Below are 21,444 nucleotides of genomic sequence, written 5' to 3' on the forward strand. Positions count from 1 at the left end.
TAAGCCAAATACATTAATTTACTATTTCATTGTAAACATGAATTAACAGCAAACACGCACACGGAAATATCATCTAGGTCAGTGATATCCAACTGCAAGCCTTGAGGACTAAAAAACACTCAGTATTGCGAACACCGAGTATTGATGATGGCTCAGCAATGCAGTTATTAAATTCATTATACGCATATGAATATCCCAGAGCGGTCTCCCCTAAAGCTCTCCCTCTTTTTATAGGACGCGGCAGGGGGTGGGACTGTCTTCACACAGGGGTTGGATTAGTCCCAAGTTGCCCTGAAAGAGGCAGGAAGTGGGTGGCACCTGGACAGCGCGTAGGCGTAACCGAAGATCATTCCCCCAGCACCGACCAGAGGATAACCAGCTCTGATTCCTTGAGCCTCAATGTGAAGCTTGGAGAGCCTCCAGCTACGATTATATGCTAGAGTTTGAGCATTTTTAATTAACAGGATTTAGACCCCTGACAAAGTACTGCTTGATTCTACACTAATAGGAAATTCATACCAACATTTTTTTTTTTTTGGGAGGGGGTTAGTCGCTCTTACCAGTGCATCGAACACCAATCTATCAAATGTTTCACTTTCAGAATTTTCCATTATGATGTTAAAAAGTGCATCCAGTGTATCCTGCAAAAACTGAAGATACATAGTGTTAATTTCATATAAAGAATAATTTGAGATTTTTTTTTTTTTATACCACACATTCTGTAACTGAATACTCTTGCTGCACTTTATTAGACTACATTGACATGGTCTGTGATTTTAGTATAGATGAAGATTAATGCTTTTGTCATATCTATCTGCCTCTTTAAAACTAGACTATACGCTAACACAGAAATTCAATATCTCCCCTGCCCCCCAAAACCAGAACTGTGCACAAACCATTTTAGTACACAGAACGCCAAACATGCTTAACAACAAACTAAGAAGATTATCGGTAAGAGGCTAACAATATTTTCTGGACTCTGGTGCGAAAATCTTTATACCTAGCTCCAAACAGTTCATTGATAGAAAGGTAACCTAAAACAAACATTGCGTTAATCCCGATTAAATCTTAATAACTTCAATACTTCAATATAATACACAGCAATATTCCTGATGGCAATCAGTGAGCTATAGGGGAAGGTTGATCACTTTCAGCCATGGGGGTAAGACCAGTCACCAGCCCTACTATATAATGGTCCAGAAGACCATTAATGGTGGGGCCGTTGCACAATATTATATTCTGTCCAACACAAATTGAAAAAAATTTGCAAGTATAAGACATATAAAATAAAGGGGTAGGGGGTCAGAAGCTTCAACTAATGGCAGCCACCCCCTAGCAAGCCATACTATAAAATGTTTATCATTTTTATTAATCAAATAACGCTTCTCCACCACCGTTTAAAGAAATAAAACACTTATTAAATTACTTACACTTTAATATACAGATGAGCAATATATTTCCAAGGCTAATGAAATACAACCAAGCGTAATTTACCTTCACAACTTCTCCTCCGTCTACTTTCATCAATTGGCACAAATTCTGCTGAAGCATGTTGGTGTTTGAACGCCATTTCAAGAGACCTAGCAAATCCACTGTAAGATACAAAATACAACACACTTGATGGTTGATCACATTTGAAATTAATAGACAGACATACTTTGCCTACAAATGGTCTTAACTGTTGATGGTTTTAAGAATGGTGTCAATTCAATAATAATAATAATAAAAAAACATATATATATATATATATATATTTATATATTATATAGGCCCCTTTGCTATATTTAGGATGGGGTCTTTAACAAGCTATTTACATGCAGAAGCGACAATCTGTGTCTCAGGATGGGAGGACCAACATTATCTAATCATCCTCATCTATTATTATATTTATTGTAAGTTATAAGGGGCAGCAGATAACACATAATTATAAAAAGGAGACAGCGAAAATTAACATTAATTTTAACCTTAAAAAGCTGCCCAAACCAATGAATGCATTTCAAGAACATTAGCATTCATTTCCCCATGCTGTACATAAAGTCTAAGTTGTTTTTATTGATCTGTTAAAATAGTTACATTGGTTAAATTAGGGTAGAACTATAAAATGTCGGATTAGGCTAATGAGACCGATCTACTTTAACAGCATACCAAAGCACATATCAAGTTAAAAGTTAATACAAGTTTTAGACATTTTTATCATGATATGAATCACGTTGTCATACGTTGGAACTTTTTTGTTTTTTGTTTTTTTACCAACATGCCCAACTTACCATTCTGAGTGAGTTTGGTAGAGCAGACCAGAGTGGATATTTCAAAAGAATCTTTGCTAATTGTACAACTGCCCAGGTTCTGCAAGGTTTTTCCCGTTACCGAGTGTCCTTTTTCTTCTAACTCTATTTTGGTCGCTGGAAGGGAAAGGTACGTTGCCACATCTTCAAGCTTCTTTGTCTCTGCCTTTTAGGGAGTGACATCAAAATGTAATTTAAAAGGGGCCAACATAAATACAGGTTCGACTTTTTGCGGTTCATGGTGAAAATTATATTAATGGAGATTTCTTCAAATCTCTAAGCAGTGGGACAAAGAGAATTGTACTCTGTTCTTAAGATGCCAGCATTAAGCAGAAAACAGGGAAGCTTTGAAATATAGCAATTCATTTATGTACTGATAAAATCAGCCAGACGTCAATATGTATGAATAATGTTGTTACTAGAGCAATGATTTAATTTCCATCTTGTGATTCATGAATTCCGTTGTACTAATCAGATATATCCAATTAGCGGTTAAAATAATATGCAATTCATCTTCAGAAATATCCATTTCTGATTAAAGTAAAATTAAATCCCAAAATATACTTAATTAAAAAAAAGATATTTATTGCACATGGACTACCCTTAAAGCTATAACAGCTAGAAATGTATTGATTGCACGGACAACACATTTCCAGTTGTATTCTGTAAAAAAAAAAAATGGATTACCATCAATTTTTGGGTTTATGCGAAGTGTCCCTTAAATATTTAAGGTGGTTTTTAAGCCACTAAATAAAGTTGGTGATTGAGGCATCGTCTTGGGAACTGGAGACTATTCCAAGAAGGGCTTTTGCAGCTAGACTTTTCAGTGCACCCTTATTACTCTCTATGAAAATTCACTTAGAGGCATAGCTGATTGCAACCATCCATTACTGACAACACAAAGAATAGCACGATACCTTGTAAACTATGAGATCGTGCTCTCCGTCTCTTAACGTTGTTCCGTCGTATCTCATCAGTTTTACAAATGCTACAGCAAATATCTTCTCGGACTTATCTTTCGCTGCATAAAAGAGAGAAAAACAATTATAAAGTTCAGCAATTGCTTTGGTTTTATTGCTGCATTGCCACCTAGAAGGTAGCACATTCTGCTTATATAAAAGAACCAACTTATATAGAAAAAATAACCAGGAACAAAACCCCTCAGTTTAATGATATTGTAAGAATTTTGTTAAAATAATGAGGATTCAGTTGGCCAAAATACTCACAGTCCTGGGATGATCGGTGACGAAATGTGAACTTTAAATGGCTACGGTTCACATCCTCTATAGGAATTGCAACCTTTAGCAGAAAGAAACAAACATTTTTTATATATACATACATACATACATACACACACAGTAATGTATGTAAACTTAGGCAGAACAGCATTACGGTGGCCCAATCACAAGTCTTAAATTGGATCCAAATGGTGTCCAGAAGGGAGGGGAGGCCTGTACTCGGCAGGAATATATCTGGCCCCAGTAGCAAAGTACATGACAGGTATATTATATTATTATTATTATATATAGCGCCATCAAATTCTGTAGCACTGTACAATGGGTGTATAATGTCACATAGTGAGTGTCCTAAGACATCTGCACCCTCTACTGTGGGTATTTTCCCTTCTTTTTTAATGGGGTAGGTGGTGCCCTTGGTCAATGCGAGTATATATTAAAAACAACATTTGGTTAATGCAGAAGTTTTGGCTTTGATGCAATGTTAGCTGCGTGAACATAATCTTTAAATGAATAAATATATTTTTTTTTTTACGACCTACCTTTATGGTCTCATACCAACGTGGTTGTTTTACTTGGTAATATATAACTGACTTGTACTCCGAAATTGCTTCATCTCCTGCCCCAGGGTAAATAACATTCTTTAAAGAAAGGAATACAACAAATCACTTTAGGTTTTATATACCGTATGTATGTTTTAAACACAGCTTTTCTAAAAATAGTTGATAAAGTTAATAAAAAAATTTAAAGAAAAAATTGATCCAGGACTTATTTTGTATATATAAAAATATATACAAAATAATAATATATTATATATATATATATATATATATATATATATATATAGCAAAAAAAATAAAAATATATACAAAATAATAATATATATATATATATATATATATATATATATATATATATATATATATATATAGCAAAAGAAACAGTATTATATTTCACTTCCCCTAAAAATGTCATAATAACAGACATTAAATTGTTACTTTATTTTAAGATAACTGGGAAGTTATACAGAAATGTTGAAAGCGCCAATTATCAGTAATCAAAACAAAATAAGTGAAAACCGCTGATGAGTTGAAACTACCATATTCTCTTTAACTCTATAGAGAAATAATGCATTCAACAACCCATTATAATTACCTCCAACCTTTTTCCATCTTCATCAAAGACTGACACAGTAACTTCTACATTTTTTGCTGTTGTCTTGTTACCTCTGTCAAAATCACCCTGAAGCAGTGTAACATAAATATCATTCCGAACATCGCCTATAATAAAAAGAAAAAAAATGTCAATCGGGTTAATTATTAAAAACAAAGAAAAAATGCTTTTTGTAATCTTTGAGGGTACACGAGAAGCTTCCATATACTCTGCTATGCAATAATTTCCTTTAAGGGAAATTACAGAAAAGATTCCATTCATAACCCTACAAACTTGTTTTGAATATAATGTAGCCGTCGGGATGTTCTACTGCTATGGCGGTGATCATGCATTATTAATAGCAGAACATCACTGAGCTTTCATAGCTTAGAAACCAGGGATAATATGCATGCCACATAGAGATATAGCTGTCCTCCGCCAATAAAGTTCTTCATTATATAACATCTAGCAACGTACACGGTGCTTAACGTAAGGAACGTTATCATGATCGTTTTTGGAATCATGACGGTTACATATAAGCAAACCATTTCTAGGTCAATACAGATTGTCAGTTCACATAATACTGTATTTTAGCGAGCATTAACCCCTTAAGGACAATGGGCGGTCCCTAAAACCATTGAAAACAATGCATTTTGAGCCCGTACGTGTATGGGCTTTGTCATTAAGGGGTTAAGAATAAATTACTTTAATAGTAATTATAGGCACCTGGCATAATAATTTCCGGAAACCCCATTTTTCGAGCCACCGCTGTTGACCTGTCCACAAGATGAGGAAATTCTTTTCGAATCTGATGAATGTCACCAGGCAATAACTTCATTGTGACCCACAAGCCTGAAGTTAATTAAAAAAAAAAAAAGTTAGGGTCTATAAGTCTAAAACAAACAAACAAATAAACAGTTGATTCACTCTTTATGAATATATTATGTTTTCTTTCCCAGCAATCAGTATATGAAAATAAAGGTACAGGAAACAGATATCTGTCACATGGCAAGCTTTTACTTTAATATTACTACAGAGTGGAAATCGCTTGCAACTGTTTTTAATCAAGGCGGAGTGGTTTCTGGACGTTTAGCTACATTATAAATAAACTGTAAACCTTTAGTGACCAATCAAGCTAGTCCATGGAGATATCTATCCAATGTGTGAACGGACACCTGACGTTTTGCCAACATACGCAAGATAATATTTGCAGCAATAATGCATTTTAATTAAAGCCAATGGTCTTTACCATTCATTAAACTGGCTATTTTTTATTTATACCGCATGTCACCCAACATCTCTAATGGTCTTCTGGTCACTTGGGGGGGTTCCCTTTATTTAATGGAATAAGAATTTGGAAGAAGAATAATGTATTTTAGTTCCATCTAATTTACACACACAATATTGCAACACTCGATTTAGAACACTGGGATATACTAGCAACCACCAAACATTCTGAGCTTCTTCATGCGAGTAGGAAACAGAAGGATTTGGGGAGAATTACCGGGTATGCGACTCTTTACCATAATGCGTTTCTAAAAAAACAAATGGGGGCAAGGTTTACCTACCTTGACCTTTGTGGTTAACTTCCTTAGCAGCAATCACTTTGTTTATTACGGTCTGGAGGAAATCATTCTCCCCTGCCACCCTGGGTGAAAAACGGGATGAGATGTTCAGCTGCTTGTGTTGAATGACGTCATCCAATGCTAGCCTGGAGTGTGTACACGACGGACAGCACCACCACAGCAAACATGGGGTCAAACACCACCACAGTCCACAGAAACAAGGGATTGTACCATAGCACAGTTTCCACAATTGTATGTATTAGTGCACAGAGGACAGAAAACAGAAATAGATGACAAGAAAGATACAGAAGAGCGTTAAGTCAGAACAATAACATCAGAGAGGAAAATGTAATCATAGCACCCTTATGTCTAAAGGAATTTAAGTCTATGAACCGTTAGTAGGAATTCTAACATCAAAAAGGTTTAAAAACGTGAAGATCCGTCACGGTCGCTCAATGAGAAACATTTACAGCCGGTGCTCCTTGCTACCTTATATAGCTTTAATGGTTAACAAACCGGTCCACTGAACAGCAGCTCACCGGGGGGCCTGACTGGCCTTTTGGATTCCTTACATATGGTTACATGGGCTCCATCGTTTGCATGTTTTATGCATAGCTTCAGAGCACAACAGAGGGTTGAAAGAGCTTGAGCTGAGCATCTCACCAGACAGACAATTTCAACCTTTTTGGTTAATATTGAAGAACGTATAGCCAAAGTTTAATTAAAGCCGGTTGGCCCACCACCATTAAGAGCACCGTGGGTTTTCCTTTGTGTGTGTTTTATCCTTATTTTAACATAAGTGAATCGTACTTTGCTTGGCGAGAAAATATAGAAATCTGTTTCAGTTGGAACAACACAAAACTAACAATAATAACACAAGAAAGATTTGTGTGACATAGCCCAAGAAAAGTACATAATTGATTGACTTCCAAGATGGAAATCATTGGATTGTCTATGGCTCCAAATAAACATGAAAGACATACAGCAAAAATAAATAAATAATAATCCACTTTACTTAAAGTAGCAATCATACATCGGACTCTGCAGTCACAACTGAAATAATTATTTCTAATTTGCGCTTGCTGAGAAGATGCACAGCAGAGAAACAAAGTGTATAATTTCTGACCTAAATATAAAACTGCCACCATGTAGTAAATTCGATTTCCGCTACGAGGAAAAGGTTAAAATATGTATGAAAAGAGTAAACGTGTGTAAAGGAAAGTCACTACAGTTGTATTAGTACAGGGGAAGATAGAGCATCAAGTCAAAGCCAATACATTTTATTACTGTCCAACACAGAAAAAGATCCAAAATCACTAAGCCTTCTGGACCGAAGAAGACGACAACCTCCAAAAAATGTCATCCTATATGAAGAAAATTTCCATAAAATAGTATCTAGAATCTAGTAGACCATCAGCCATTAACGTTCAGCATCTAAAATATACAAGCTGGCTCTTTTATTAAAGCATACAAAAATAATAATTTGGCTTAAGCTGTATGCACATCGCACAGAAAGAAATGCCAAAAACTAAAACAAATGAAAATATTGAAACGGTTACAAATAAAATGCAACATTTGAGGAAATGCCCTAAAACAGATTTTGCCAAGAGCATTTTAACATCTGCTGCGTTGGTGGCAAGTGACTTAATACAAAGAAGCGCCATGAAAACATGTAACGGAAAAATAAGTGATGTAGACAGGAGAAAGGGAATACTATGCACACACACAAAAAAACATAATAAACCGATTACCAATATCAATGAAATGTATCAAAGATGAAAATGTGACTAGAGGATATTGTCTGGAATAAAAGCTAAAGCTTACAATCAAAAAACCCGCGTTAAAATACAGTTTACCTTATATACACAGAAATGTATACGTACATCAAAAGAAAAAAATGGAATGTGAATTACAGTATATGTTATATTATTATTGTTTTATATAGCGCCCTCAAATTCCGTAGCGCTGTGCAATGGGTATATATATATATATATGATCTAAAAATTACAAGGTCATCTTGTGAATGAAGACAAATTTAGTTTTGCATCATTAATCCGTCATCCAATAGGTCAAACTAGCATATTGTGACAAAAAAACAGGATCCGTACAATTTTTAGGAATAGATAAATTGTTTCGAGAAAAATGACAATACCAATGTATATTTGAGTTGAGAGAGTAGAGCATGAACAATTATTTAAATAATTACTCTCAATTCTCCCACATTTCAAACTTATTCACAGACACAGAGAGCCATATCATACAGAATTCTAGACTTTGGATTGCAGGACCCAGGTGCCATGTTAATTGCGGGAGTAACACTCCTTGTGAAAGTATGTGTATAGTGTTAGAGTGAGTTGTTGAGGGAGAGGAGGAAGGAAGAGTGAATATCTAGGGGTAAGTTTGGTCTTATAGTGAGCGGGTGTTCGTGGGTGTTAGGGTGAGTTTGTGTGTTAGGAGATATAATGTTCTAGGTCAGGGCTTTACTGGGGATTAAAATCATCATGGTATTTTATGGCTGATAAAATAACAAGTGTGTGGCCACCAGCTGGATACACGTGATTGAACCCTACGTTCTTAAACTTCTGTGAAGAGGTTTTGTCCAGTCTGGGCTTGTTCCAGGTAGACAAAATGTGGAATGTATTGACAAAAGATAGAGTGAATACAGGAATATGACAACAACAACTAAAAAAATGCTTCCCTTGGCGTAAATGTAGATTCCTAACAAACTGCTAATGTGATTATAAGCAGGACTAAAACAGAGCCGAGGAGAGAAAATCAATGCTAATTAATGCGCTATAGTGATTTACTATTATTATATCAGACCCCAAAACAGATGTTTCAATAAATGATGCAAAATGTACCAGAGTAACAATTAACAAGCTATTAAAGAATACAATATGAGCGTGCATTGAGCAGAAGAAAAAAAACAACATATAGGGGTCCAATAAATTATTGGTCACAAGTATATTACCTAGTTATAGAATGCACATTATAATCTAACAAGCAGCCATTTCTTAGGAAGGACAGAAACGATTTGCTCAAATTCCACATAAGAGGTGTATGAGGCCTGATAACCAACCATCACAGACTGTACAACAATACGCATTATAGAAATAAAATAAATATCTGGCTATTTCCTAACACAGTCAGCAGGTGAGGCAAGTTTCCGGCTACCAAGTTCTATCCATGTGGTCGGTCCTACATAATATACGGTTTAATCAGTGACATTTTTGTGAATAAATCACAAAGAGGTGGTTTTGTTTTTCAGTTTTAAATATTATTTGACAATAGAAAACAAACCTCGTAGGAAAGACTATATGTTTGCTGCTGTTGACAGGGATTATACTTTTATTTTTGGTATTTTTCAAGCGCTAACATATCCCACAGCAATGTACAATTTAAATACGGGGCGCTTAACAAACGCAAAACAAATATTTATATTATCAGAAAACGCCTGAACGCTTGCCCGATTGGAGACTCTAATAACTGGAGATAGGAGAACAGATATTGGGTGCACGACGTCTTAGACACTAAATACTCCTCCTTTATTTGGTGGGTCCTCCAAATCATCATGCTGCTAACGGAGACCGGAGAGATCTATTGTTCTGTATTTTGGGGCATTTATTTTATAAGGCTTTAGTGCTATATTCTTGGACTTTGGGTGCATTTAGCAGGATTTATCCTTTAACATATATTCCACATACACACACTACACTGCTCTGGACAGTCAGTTTTTGTTTTTGGTTTTCTTCCCCCATACATTTTTCTGAATATATATTTTTGCATAAGCCAAGTGTTTCCCCATTTTTTTCCTTAGATTTTTTTCCCCCATGTTTAAAAAAAAAATGGAGCAATTGATAATACGGTCTATGTGATTACCCCGTTTTATCACCTAAGTAATGTTTATTGATTTAATTACATCCAATTTCTGTGGCTATTTTTTATGTTCATGGAAATTCTCTTAAAACAGATATACATTTACCGAGATACAAAAGGAGTTGAGGACTTTGCCAGTGAACAACTAGCCTTTCATACAAAAGGAGCCAACTCCGAACACCCTGTAAAGTAACGTTTTGTTTTGACACAGCTGCTGTACTTACGCCTGGAAAGGTATAAAATGCTGTTTGTCCTCATCATCAACTTTTCCAGTAATTATGTCAGTTACATCCATTACTAGAAATAAAAAAAAAATGAATATGTAAAAATAAATAAATGGAGGCATGTGGGCATACTTGAATTAACTACATCTGTGCAACATTATATCTAGAATATTCATGGAAATGTCAAAAACCTCTCTTTGTCTGTCCCGTGGAACACTGAGCAATTCTGGTGCAATCACCATAGCAACCTTTGAAATGTTGTCAAGTAGGAGTTTTCATTAGACTTTAATATTCCAACTTGCTGATCCTGTTCCACAAATAGCAAGAAGGTTGCGCTTCCCTGTGTAAAGTATCGGTAATATGGGGGATTTTGGGTGATTTCCCTCCTCTCTGATTTATCTATGCATTATTTAGGGTCGGCACAGCCCCATCCTGGATGATAGTCTACCTATGGTTTGCTCTTGATTATGCATAATTATATCAAGGAATTGAAACATCTCATCTGTCCTGCAAGCTCCACATTTTACGAATAGACCCTTAACGACACCAGTTTGTGCCAGCAACCTTCCTTTTTAATGATGATTATATTGTGGAACCATCTAAAGTGCTTGAATTCAGGACCGGTCCAGATACAACAAGTCAGTCTTTTCTACATAAAGAATAGGGTTAGTAATAACGTCACATCAATTCACACAAGACTTCTTTAGATAATTCTGGAAACGCTACACAATACTGTTTCACGTAGAAACCAGTTCTGTAGGAACAGTTGCCATTTGCACACAATTTCTTACTAGACAGAACCATACATATTTGTACATAGCTTTGTTTGCATTACCTGCTACACCAAAAGGTCTCCTAAGACCCAATGTGAGCTTTTTTATGTTGTTATCGCGCAGCTCCATACGTCCCACTCTCACAATCTGACAAACAAAGCTTATCTTCTCTCTTTTCAGGTCTTTACTTCCAAGATCCTGAGAAATAAAACGTGTATTGAATAATGTGAAAGGGTTCTGCTGAAAATTACCATTCTGGCTCCAAAAGTTTTATAGACCGTCTACCTTGATGTTTGAAAGCGAGTACACCTAATATAAAAGACTCTTCCACACAGGGACCCCCAGTCGTGACACCCGCATTAACCCTTCCGAATACTATTAAGTTCTTACTATAACGTGGCACTGAAGAACCCCAGGGCTTTGTCAGATGTACCTGATGAGGGCACACCATACTGATCAAAGCGCCAAACAGAAAGTTGGCAAGAGCGATTTGGCCTTATTAATACCACCTCTCTGTGTTAAAGCGTTAAACACAAACATTTTATGCTACTTAATTAAAGTTAAACCTCGTTTATCTTTAATTCCACATATTAGTTCAGTTTTTTTTCAGTTGCATTCTGATCCTCGAGAAGAACACTCACTGTGAATACTGCTCGTAGATTGTGGAGTCTTTCAATGTCCTTGGGCAAGCCAGAACTTGACCAGCGTACCAGGTAGTTCTCGCTAAAGGGGGGCAATTTACATAAAAATCATTGATTATCAAAAATTCTTCTGATACAATAGAAGGAATACTGGAAATATCAGAATCTTAGCATTGTAAACGAATATACTTATAGAATTTAGCACGTAAAATAAGTAACATGTCCGGTGACAATGTGTCAATGCAGATATTTGAGAGAAAGGTTATAACTGCGGAGCTTTACTGAATAAGGGATGATATCTAGGCGTTACAATCATTCTGATCATATCAACATAAAAAAGTTGGGGCTCTCTTGTTTCAATATTAGGTAAGAATATGTTTTAACATACATTATATAATTGTTTATTTTCTAATTTCCTTTATCTCCCTTGCTTAATTTACCATAATTTTGCACATACCTAACCATCTATCACGCAAGCAATAATCTAAATTTAAAAAACCTAGATGAAAGATCTCAGATAAAGCACAATGATAAACTACTCACAGCAATTACCGTGAGGTCCACATGCACAAATGAGACTATAATGACCTAGTTATGTCTTACTAATTACAGTAAAATCAGGCAAATAGGTCAAGTCAAATATGTTGGTATCATCACATATTTAAGGGATACTACTGCTGTTATCTGATAAACGTACATACTATAAATATCTTCTAAAATTTATTCTTTTAAACCAAGAAAGTTTAAAGACATAATATGGAGATTTCTAAACGTACATAGAAGAAAGCGAAACCTTTTATTTGGCCATCAATCAAGCTTTTGAGACCTCCATGGACTCTTCTTAAGTTGGAAGATGAAATATATTATACAAACATACATTATAACACTATAAGCAATGTATGTGCAAAGCTGGAATAGCTTAAAACCAGATCATGGTACATAAATATAAAATATATGAATCACATACCTGATAAATTTGGATTCCAAAGGGTCATAAAGTGACATGAGGACTTCTGCATCCTCTCCAATTTTGCAAACCACATTCTTTAAATTAACAAACAAGGCAAAGGAAGGAGTGGCAGCAAACTTGGCTTGTCTGTTGATGTCATTCTGTTTCTGGGACTTGTATAGATAAAAATAAGTAATTAAATTAAAAAGTGCGTAATGTAACAAAACAAACAAAATAAGGGCCCTGCTCAAAACAAAGCACACTTTGAAAATAAGCTGCATGTGAAGTCTGACTATAGTAAGAAAATATGAGGTTTTTATTATATCTATAAAAGAGAGAAGAGGTAGAGCGTACCTTTTCTACCCGTATCCTTTCCTCAACTTGCTTTGATGCTATTTCATGCGCCCTGAAAAGGCTAATTGTGCTGGTTTGCTCAGGCTCTAAAATATTTCCGTCTTCATCTCGGACAACCAAATCCAAGTCGAGAATTCTGAATAAACACACAAGGAAAACCATCAATTCATTTCTAGATTCTCTCTCATAGATTGGATATACGGAGTATCGATTGTATCATAACTGATAATAAATAAAAGTTCCTGCTCTTTATTTGCTTCCACGTGAATAAGACATGATATGCATCATATGGCAATGTGCTGTCCACTGCTAACAATCCACAATGGGGTGATTTATGGAGCCCAATGCGGGGAATTGGAGAAATCAGAAGGGACATTCCTTTGGCTGCTCTTATTCCAGTTGAAAACAACATTTTATTACATCAGATCATTCAGAATAGTCTGTGCAGAAAGTTTTATGTTCAAATGTGTACCCATCTGTACTTTTCACTGCCAAAAATGCATGGAGCTGTATTAGCACAATAGAAAAATGGTGTCCTAAGCTGAAGTTATTCTCTTTCATTTATACGGTGCCAATAATTTACACAGTGCTTCTTACAATACATACATTCAAGGGGTATGACAAGACTAGAATTGACAGACTAAGACAAACCGATACATTAGGTGGAGAGAGCCCGGCTCGCAAGCTTACAATCTTGAAGTTAATACCTTTTTATTTGGCCAACACAAAAAAAACAAGAACCACCACATAAGCTTTAGGCACCTCAGAGGTCTCTTTGCCTCTTCTTCAGATGGAAACCTGAATAAAAGACCACTGGGATCCCAAAAAGCTTATGTTACTTTACATGTCAAAGTAAGGAACCCAGCTCATTCTTAGAAACCCCCAAGGTAGACGAGATGATCACCTCCGTAGGCTGCGCATTCTAGAGCTTCACAGCCCCTACTATGAAAAATGTCCTAGTCTGGTGGAAGCAACTACAGCTCCTCTAACTATAATTGATGACTTCTAGTTCCCTGCTTTGTATAGGAGAAATTTCCCCCGAGAATATACACCGTTATGCGATCGAATTTGTATCATATTTACTTCACAGTAAAGTACTAATAGAATTCTCTGCCTCACTGTAAATGTCACACACCGGACATCATAGATGACTTTCAAGTTATACAGCAGACCATTTAGGTCCATCTCTAACTCACATAAACCCCTAATGTCCTTGGAGTTACAGAGCACCAACTAAATTCTAAAATGCAACTAGATTAGAATAATATATTATAAATATGCTGTATAGCCACAGAGAAAAAACTTTTCTTCATTCATTTTTGGAGGAAAGTTTCTCAAGTGTCCTGCTTCCATTCGTCAGAACGCTAGAACAAAAGAAATTCTCAATATGTTCCTTTTTTGTATGAACAGACAGCATCTGGAGACTAGGAAAACTTTAACAAACACATTGGCAGATGGTAAGACACAATAACAAACAAGGAATTCATTAATTGAGTAGAAGGTTAGGTTTTAAATTCTGTACTCCGAATAAAATCAAGGATCGCTATGCAAAGCTAAACACAGTCCCAAGAAATGCAAAACTGCCATATCACACTGCAGCAAACCTGAAATTGGATTTTCACGAAGCATTCACAGATTCAAAGGCTAAGAGGCAAAATGCATACCTAAACACTGCCGTCTCCTACAAATCGGGAGCCGCATGGTAATCGCGTATTACAGATATTCATAAATGCTTGCACAACTCACACAGCTTCAGCTAACACAATCGAGCAAATGCAATTTAGAAGCTTGACTGTAAATACAATATACATTACCTTTTAGATTTCATCGAGAATGCTAAACAATAAGACTATGCGAGTTACAACACTTGTAATACATTCTAGGTATAAAGTCTTAACTAATATAACTTAACTAATTATAATTATATATATATATATATATATTCCTACATTCTTTTAGCGTTACATGCCATCTTCTCAAGTTTAATGAATATGCACCTTTAATCCTCCCATTACTATGCACACTGTTCGTTTTCTCTTGAAATGCTTACAGGATCACAAACATATTACTGTTAAAATGTACCGTCTACAAACCTGTTTCCATAGTCAATCCTAGCAGTGATTTTCTTCTTGAGTTCTTTAAGTTCGTCCTGTGGTAGTGTTCCAGACAGAATCTGCGATCTCCATTCCACCAGATCATAAATCATGTTTCTTACACAATTAAACATATCTCGATTGTCTTGCTAAAAACAGAATGAACAGCAAGCAATTAAAATTAAATCAACAGAAAGGAAAAAAAATACAAACAGAGGAATGTTTAACAAATTCAGTGCTGAAATCGTATTCAATACATTTGTCACTATTAATTTAGAATGAGAAAAAAAAAGTATAAAATTAGCACTATCGATCCTTCAAATAATTTAAGAATCATTTTAAGAATTGGGGCAATTTTGTTAAATCTTTCAAAATTAGCAAAAAAAATATTAAAGTGCATAAAAAGGTGTACATGATGCAATAAGGCACAGAGGACAAGTACAAAGTGTAGGTATGTTAATGAATTATATTTTTGGAATTTAATGAATTAAGCGGACCTAATCTGTAACGGCTCGCATGCTGTCAGAGGTGAGAAAGCGGGTGGCAGGAAGTGATGAGCGACACACTAAGTAACGCAAATCTTAATTTAATTTTCAAGTAAAGTATAGCTAATGGTTTTCTTAAGTGAAGAAAATAAATCAGCACTTTCAGCCGTTCAGAGAACCGTTTGCAGAACACTGGAATGTTTTCTATACTTACAACATAAAGTTGGCGCCATATAATAGACCACTCCCGCAGAGTGCTTGTGACCTCTTGAACAAGAGGAATCTCACAAGGAACCACCGTTTCATGTTGCCTAGAAATCCAAATGGAGAGGAAAGATCAAGAAAGGAAGGTGGGTCTATCATGATATTCTAGATAATGCTTTAAAAGCAAGCCTTTTGAAATTGATACAGAAAAGTATCAGAAATATCAGAGAAGGAACCAATGTCCACTCTCCAATGGTGGCGGGGTAACTTTGAAATCAGTTATTGAACTCTTGTATTCGTGTAGACAGGACACACATTTCTAAACTTTTTCCAACACAACCACTGTAGGCAGTGAAATATTTTCTTCTTGCTTACAACAAATAACCTTTTGTGACAGAGCTCTATACACTAGTAAATTGCCCAAATAAAGAAAAAAAAAATCAGTATTACAATAACAATTCATAATTACAATTTACTCCATGTCACATAGAACAGACAGGAGAAAAAAAAATAGATTAGGATCCAGTAGAAGAAAAACCTGCTGTGGTCTTAGAGGTGTATAGGCCACCATAGTGGTGGCCACGGCTAGGCTTCTATGTACTAACACCCACAATCCAACGCATGCTTATGTACCAACTTTTATTCTGCATTTCACATTTTTTTACTTAAAGATTGCGGTTTTTGTTGTTGTTTTTTTTGTATGGCTTCATTTGACATGGTGGCCACACTGTACGCTGGCATAATCACTTTTTAATTATTCAGACATTTTTTGCAAGTCATTTGCTTTTATAACTATTTTCAAATTGTATTCACGACAAAAATGAACCAACTGTCTGTTATTTTAGTATGTTATGTCTGCCCCAGAAATCAATTTTGTAATCAGCCTAGAGATATCATTATGCAGTAATCAGACGATTACAAAACTGATGCTCAACATATTTATATAGGGGATAAGAAAGACACAAAGTAAGAAAAAATTTAGGGGGGAGGTGTAGTGATTTTCACTAATTTTACATCAGGGACAGAACGAAATTGAGCGCCGTGAAATATTTATTAATATAGCAAATAGGTCATTAAAAATGGAAATGATGGTATATTGTTAAATGACACCCAACAAAACATTTTTTGTATTTTTTTTTATTAAAATGATTTGCCATGTATAAGCATATTGATTTATATTTCTTGCAGAGATCTCATTAGGAACTTTTAATGACAACTCTCGCTTCTTAATCTTTCTGGTTTGTTTTCTTTGTGTTTACCTATCTGTCTTTCCTCCTAATTAGGGATGAAGCTTCTGATAAGCACACTCAAGGTATTAGGTTTTTGGCACCGATGTGTTTTTCCTTTTTTTTTTTTTGCTAAAGGAGAACTTCTACCGTTTTTTTTTTAATTGCTAGTTTTCTAAAAATATAGAGCCAATTTTTTTTTTTTTTTTAATTTCTTCAGGCAGCTACATATTAGCCAATTGCACATATTCTAACTGCTATATTAGCCCGGTGTACTAGACGAACAACTTGTCCCTTTATTGAAAGGCTCAGCTTTAATCATTCAGTCGGACACTGACTAACGAAAGTCTATGGACGAATAGACTTCACTAGCATTGCCATAGAGTATCAGCATATTACATGACTGATAATAATGGCAGCCTCCGGGTCTGCAGATAAATACAGTTTATTGGAATGAAATGTGATAAAAAACTGTTTTTTTTCAATGCCGACATACATTTAATGTATACAGCACTGGATTTTATGCTCATGGAGAAAAATATTTCTTTCAATGAAACTTCCTCTTTAACACTGCGCATAAAAAAAAAAAAAAAAAAAAAAAAAAAAAAATCCCAGGTATTAAGAAAGTCAGTAACACCTTGTAGGAGGAGGAATGCAAGATCTAAAGCATTAGATACTTAACAACTTACCCCTTTCCTTCAACGATTGCTTCTTTAAGATGAATATAGCTTGCAGGAAATATACCCTGTAATAGTAATAAGAACGTGTGAGACATATAATAGCAGAAATACCGTATGATGGAAAAAAATCTTCTCTGTGCGCATTATATATCATGTAACGCATGTAACAATCATATGAATTGCACCGATCGTGGTGAAAATGTTATTTTAAATTATGTGGAGGTCGCAATGCATTTAGTCTACTTATGGACCATCTATTGAACCCATGCCATCCGACAAAAGGCTTTACCCATCTACTATAATGCTCTTCATTAGAGTCCTAGCGCTCAAAACAGATGTGCTACGCAGAAGTTCCCGCTAATATAAAGTATTGACTGGCAACACTTGATAATACCTTCAGCTCTATCCTTTAATAGCAACTAAATGGCCTCATTCCAGCTAACATTTTGTATTTTAATGCAAAACTGCATTTAAGATACAGTAATCACAAAAATGCTACTTCCTTGTAAAGCAAGAAAAACTACCAGTTCAAATAAAATTCCCCTCCTCCTCCTCCTCATCGTATGGTTTATGTTCAAAACCTTTGTCTACCACAGATAACCACTGTAAATTAAGAAAGATCAGAGAGAGATCGAGAGAGAGAGAGAGAGAGAGAGAGAAGGGTAGCCCTCACACTGTATACCTTATATCACACGGGGGTTAGCCCATCCTTAAAGCATTCCCATCACTTTCCCAAATGCTATGTTTCGCAGCTCAGTACAGGAATACAAACCATGCGTGTACAGCATGGGAGCCCCTTCTTATCTTTTAGCTTTTGGCGTATCCATTATTATGTCTCATTAAGTTAACCCACTTTTTAAGTTACTGGTTCTCTCAAATCAGTTCTATCCAACTGGCAGTCTGCGACCCCAGCCCTCCTGGGCCATATTTTTATAGAGTAACTCTGGGGCAAAATGATGCTTATTGATTAGAAGGAACATTCTAATAGTTTCCATAGTAGCTGCACAACATTTAAAACGTCTGGAACCCCTCTGTATAAACGACGCATAGGATGTATTATATCACATATCGTAGCATTCACTGGTTCATTGTCGTCTTAAAAAAAATAGCCACACTGTTCCATATTTCTCATCTTCCACCCCATATCCTTGGCTATTTACCTTTTTCGATTTCTTTCTTAAAGCATATCCTCTGTACCAGCCTGCAAAGAAATGGTAAAAGGTTAAGACGTTAATTAAAAACCACAAAAGGCATGAAAGATGTACAACTGGAAGGAAAGCTGGGATTCAAAACAAAATCCTTAGAGATAATCACCCCTAAATCCATTTCCTTGGAGGTTACGACAGTATCAAATATTCTATACTCTGTCCTTGGCTTTCTATGCCCCAAATGCATTACTTTGCATTTATCCACATTAAATGCCAGTTGCCACAGCTATGACCATTTTTCCAGTTAACCTAAATCATTTGCCATTTCGGTTATCCCTCAAGGAACATCAACCCTGTAGCAAATCTTTGTGTCGTCAGTAAAAAGACATACCTTTCCATCAAGACCATCTCCAATAATCACTAATAAAAATATTAAAGAGAATGGGTCCAAATACAGATCCCCGAGGTATCCCACTGGTAACAGACCTTGCTCTGAATATACGCCATTGACAATCTGTAGTCGCTCCGCCACTCCTTAATCCATTTAACAATATCGGGATCTAAACTCAGAGATTGCAGTTTATTGATACGTATTCTATGTGGAACAAAATCCTCACTGCAATAGAGATACACAATGTCTACTACACCATCTTCATCAATTATTTTAGTCACCCAATCAAAAAAATCCATAAGAATAGTTTGGCATGATCTTCCTGAGGTAGACCCATGTTTGTGATCTTTAAATCCATGTCTTTTTAGATATTCAACAACCCTATCCTTTAACATAGCTTCCATGAATTCCACCACTACAGATGTAAGACTAACTGGCCTGTAGTTGCCTTTTTTGTCAATGGGCACAACATTCACTAACTTCCAATCTTGTGGGACGACTCTCGTTTATAATGATTGGTTAAATAAATCCGTCAATGGTTTTGCTCGTTCACCACCAAGTTCTTTTAATAACTTGGGGTGTATCCCATCAGGTCCCATTGACTTATTTCTCTTTACCTCTTCCTCGATAAACTCACGTGTATCAAATGACTCATTAGTCTTTTCCCTAACTTAGGTCCCTTTGCTTCATTTCATCAGTAAAAACTGAACAAAAGTATTTATGGAGGCAGCCAGCAAGATCGTTATCCTCGTCTACACAACCTTCATTATTTTTTGTTTATTTCACTTTCCTGTTTCCATGCCCCCCCATATCTCCTATTTCAAGTGGGACAGAGACTTTCCAGCTCTTCATCTGTTGGACTTATTAAGGGTTGTTGCTGTTATTCAGGCAGTAAATGGGATTAGAACGGAAGACACTTTGTTGAAACATTCCATGCTTTTCCCTGTATGTTAGCTTTGGGTGTTTTCATTTTCCGCAGGTCAATGGTCTGCTACTTAGTATCCAGATGTTAAGCATCTGCTGCTTCTACGGAGCTTAAATATGAGGATGGTCATTGGACCTTGAGAGTTTAACATGGAAATAACCACTTTATATGAAAATTTATTTTTAAAACGGCTAAAAACCCCGCTTGTTAATTTACACCATTAAGATTTTAGCGGTTGCTGCTCTTATAAATATAGCATAATAAAACATTGGTTAAAATATTATATTTTCTAGAACAATTGTTCAATAAAGCAAATGTTTGTCGTAAAGCAGAGCAACAAAGCCCGATGTCTAATTTAAAATACAACATAAATCAGAAAAAAAAAAAAATGTACGTAGTAAACATGAAAAATCTATTCCCACCCTAATTAAGCTCATTAGCACAAGGTCTGTTGAGAGCTGGAGTTTTGCCTACGCAAAAAAAAGGGCTGGTTTGGCCAAAGGAATGCCTGCCTTGGGCATTAATCTGTGGCTAGCCTTGCATTTTACTGAGCCCCTGGGCAATCCTCTGATCTCTGGGTGGGTGGTTGAAGTAGTGTTCAGTTCCATCCGCTGTCCATTAGGTTTAACATAAGTCCCCGGGTAGGCATATCAATCACTTTTTACTCCCCATCAACAAAAGAGACACAAAAACACAATTGCTTGAACTATTTTATCGAAGTTTGACCCCAGGTTGAGTTAATATAGTCCTAGCATTGGCTATACCTAGCACACTGCAATGAATAACACAATCTTTCAAAATTTCATGGGGGCCCTCGAAGCCTTGGAAGATGACTCCAACCAACATCTTGCTCTGTAAAGCAATGATCCAGCAACACCTGGGTCATAGCAACAATTGGTTTTCCTATAACGCTTCAAGATATAGAATGGGATTTATGTTAAAGCAGGGGTAGCAGACATACGGTCCATCGATTTCGGCTACCGTGTAAACAAGCAAACAAGATAAAACTCCTTAAGCCAACTCCCATCAATTTGTATTGTTTTCAAAGAATATTGTACTGCCTTCTTTTTAATCAGTTCTTTTTTTTGCATAATGTTTTCAAGGCAGCAATTTTTACGTGTTCTTCCTCCATTATTTGACCCAATCTACTAGACAGAAACACAGACTCCGTATCATACTGCCTGTGGGAAAAAAGGTTCGGTCTTAATCATTCAGAGAAATATGACTAATGACGGTCT

At 35.9% G+C, this 21,444-nt stretch overlaps 1 protein-coding gene across 2 annotated transcripts in view; it reads right to left on the bottom strand.

The window, feature by feature from the left end:
* DOCK1 (dedicator of cytokinesis 1) overlaps nt 1–21,444 on the bottom strand; it is a 142,967-nt gene that overhangs the window by 109,449 nt on the left and 12,074 nt on the right. For both annotated transcript variants that reach the window (XM_053451222.1, XM_053451223.1), the window contains exons 3-20: nt 18,903–18,943; nt 17,752–17,807; nt 15,847–15,943; nt 15,148–15,296; nt 13,055–13,190; nt 12,719–12,873; nt 11,752–11,833; nt 11,173–11,308; nt 10,338–10,410; nt 6,241–6,320; nt 5,399–5,524; nt 4,676–4,800; nt 4,063–4,161; nt 3,512–3,584; nt 3,203–3,306; nt 2,268–2,451; nt 1,495–1,592; nt 561–650 (exon numbers count right to left, since the gene is read on the bottom strand). In XM_053451222.1, coding sequence (XP_053307197.1) covers nt 561–650; nt 1,495–1,592; nt 2,268–2,451; nt 3,203–3,306; nt 3,512–3,584; nt 4,063–4,161; nt 4,676–4,800; nt 5,399–5,524; nt 6,241–6,320; nt 10,338–10,410; nt 11,173–11,308; nt 11,752–11,833; nt 12,719–12,873; nt 13,055–13,190; nt 15,148–15,296; nt 15,847–15,943; nt 17,752–17,807; nt 18,903–18,943 — 1,904 coding nt within the window. The remainder of the gene's footprint in view (nt 1–560; nt 651–1,494; nt 1,593–2,267; nt 2,452–3,202; nt 3,307–3,511; nt 3,585–4,062; nt 4,162–4,675; nt 4,801–5,398; nt 5,525–6,240; nt 6,321–10,337; nt 10,411–11,172; nt 11,309–11,751; nt 11,834–12,718; nt 12,874–13,054; nt 13,191–15,147; nt 15,297–15,846; nt 15,944–17,751; nt 17,808–18,902; nt 18,944–21,444) is intronic.

The sequence above is a fragment of the Spea bombifrons genome, chromosome 11 (genome assembly GCF_027358695.1).
Source record: "Spea bombifrons isolate aSpeBom1 chromosome 11, aSpeBom1.2.pri, whole genome shotgun sequence".
Taxonomy (NCBI): domain Eukaryota; kingdom Metazoa; phylum Chordata; class Amphibia; order Anura; family Pelobatidae; genus Spea; species Spea bombifrons.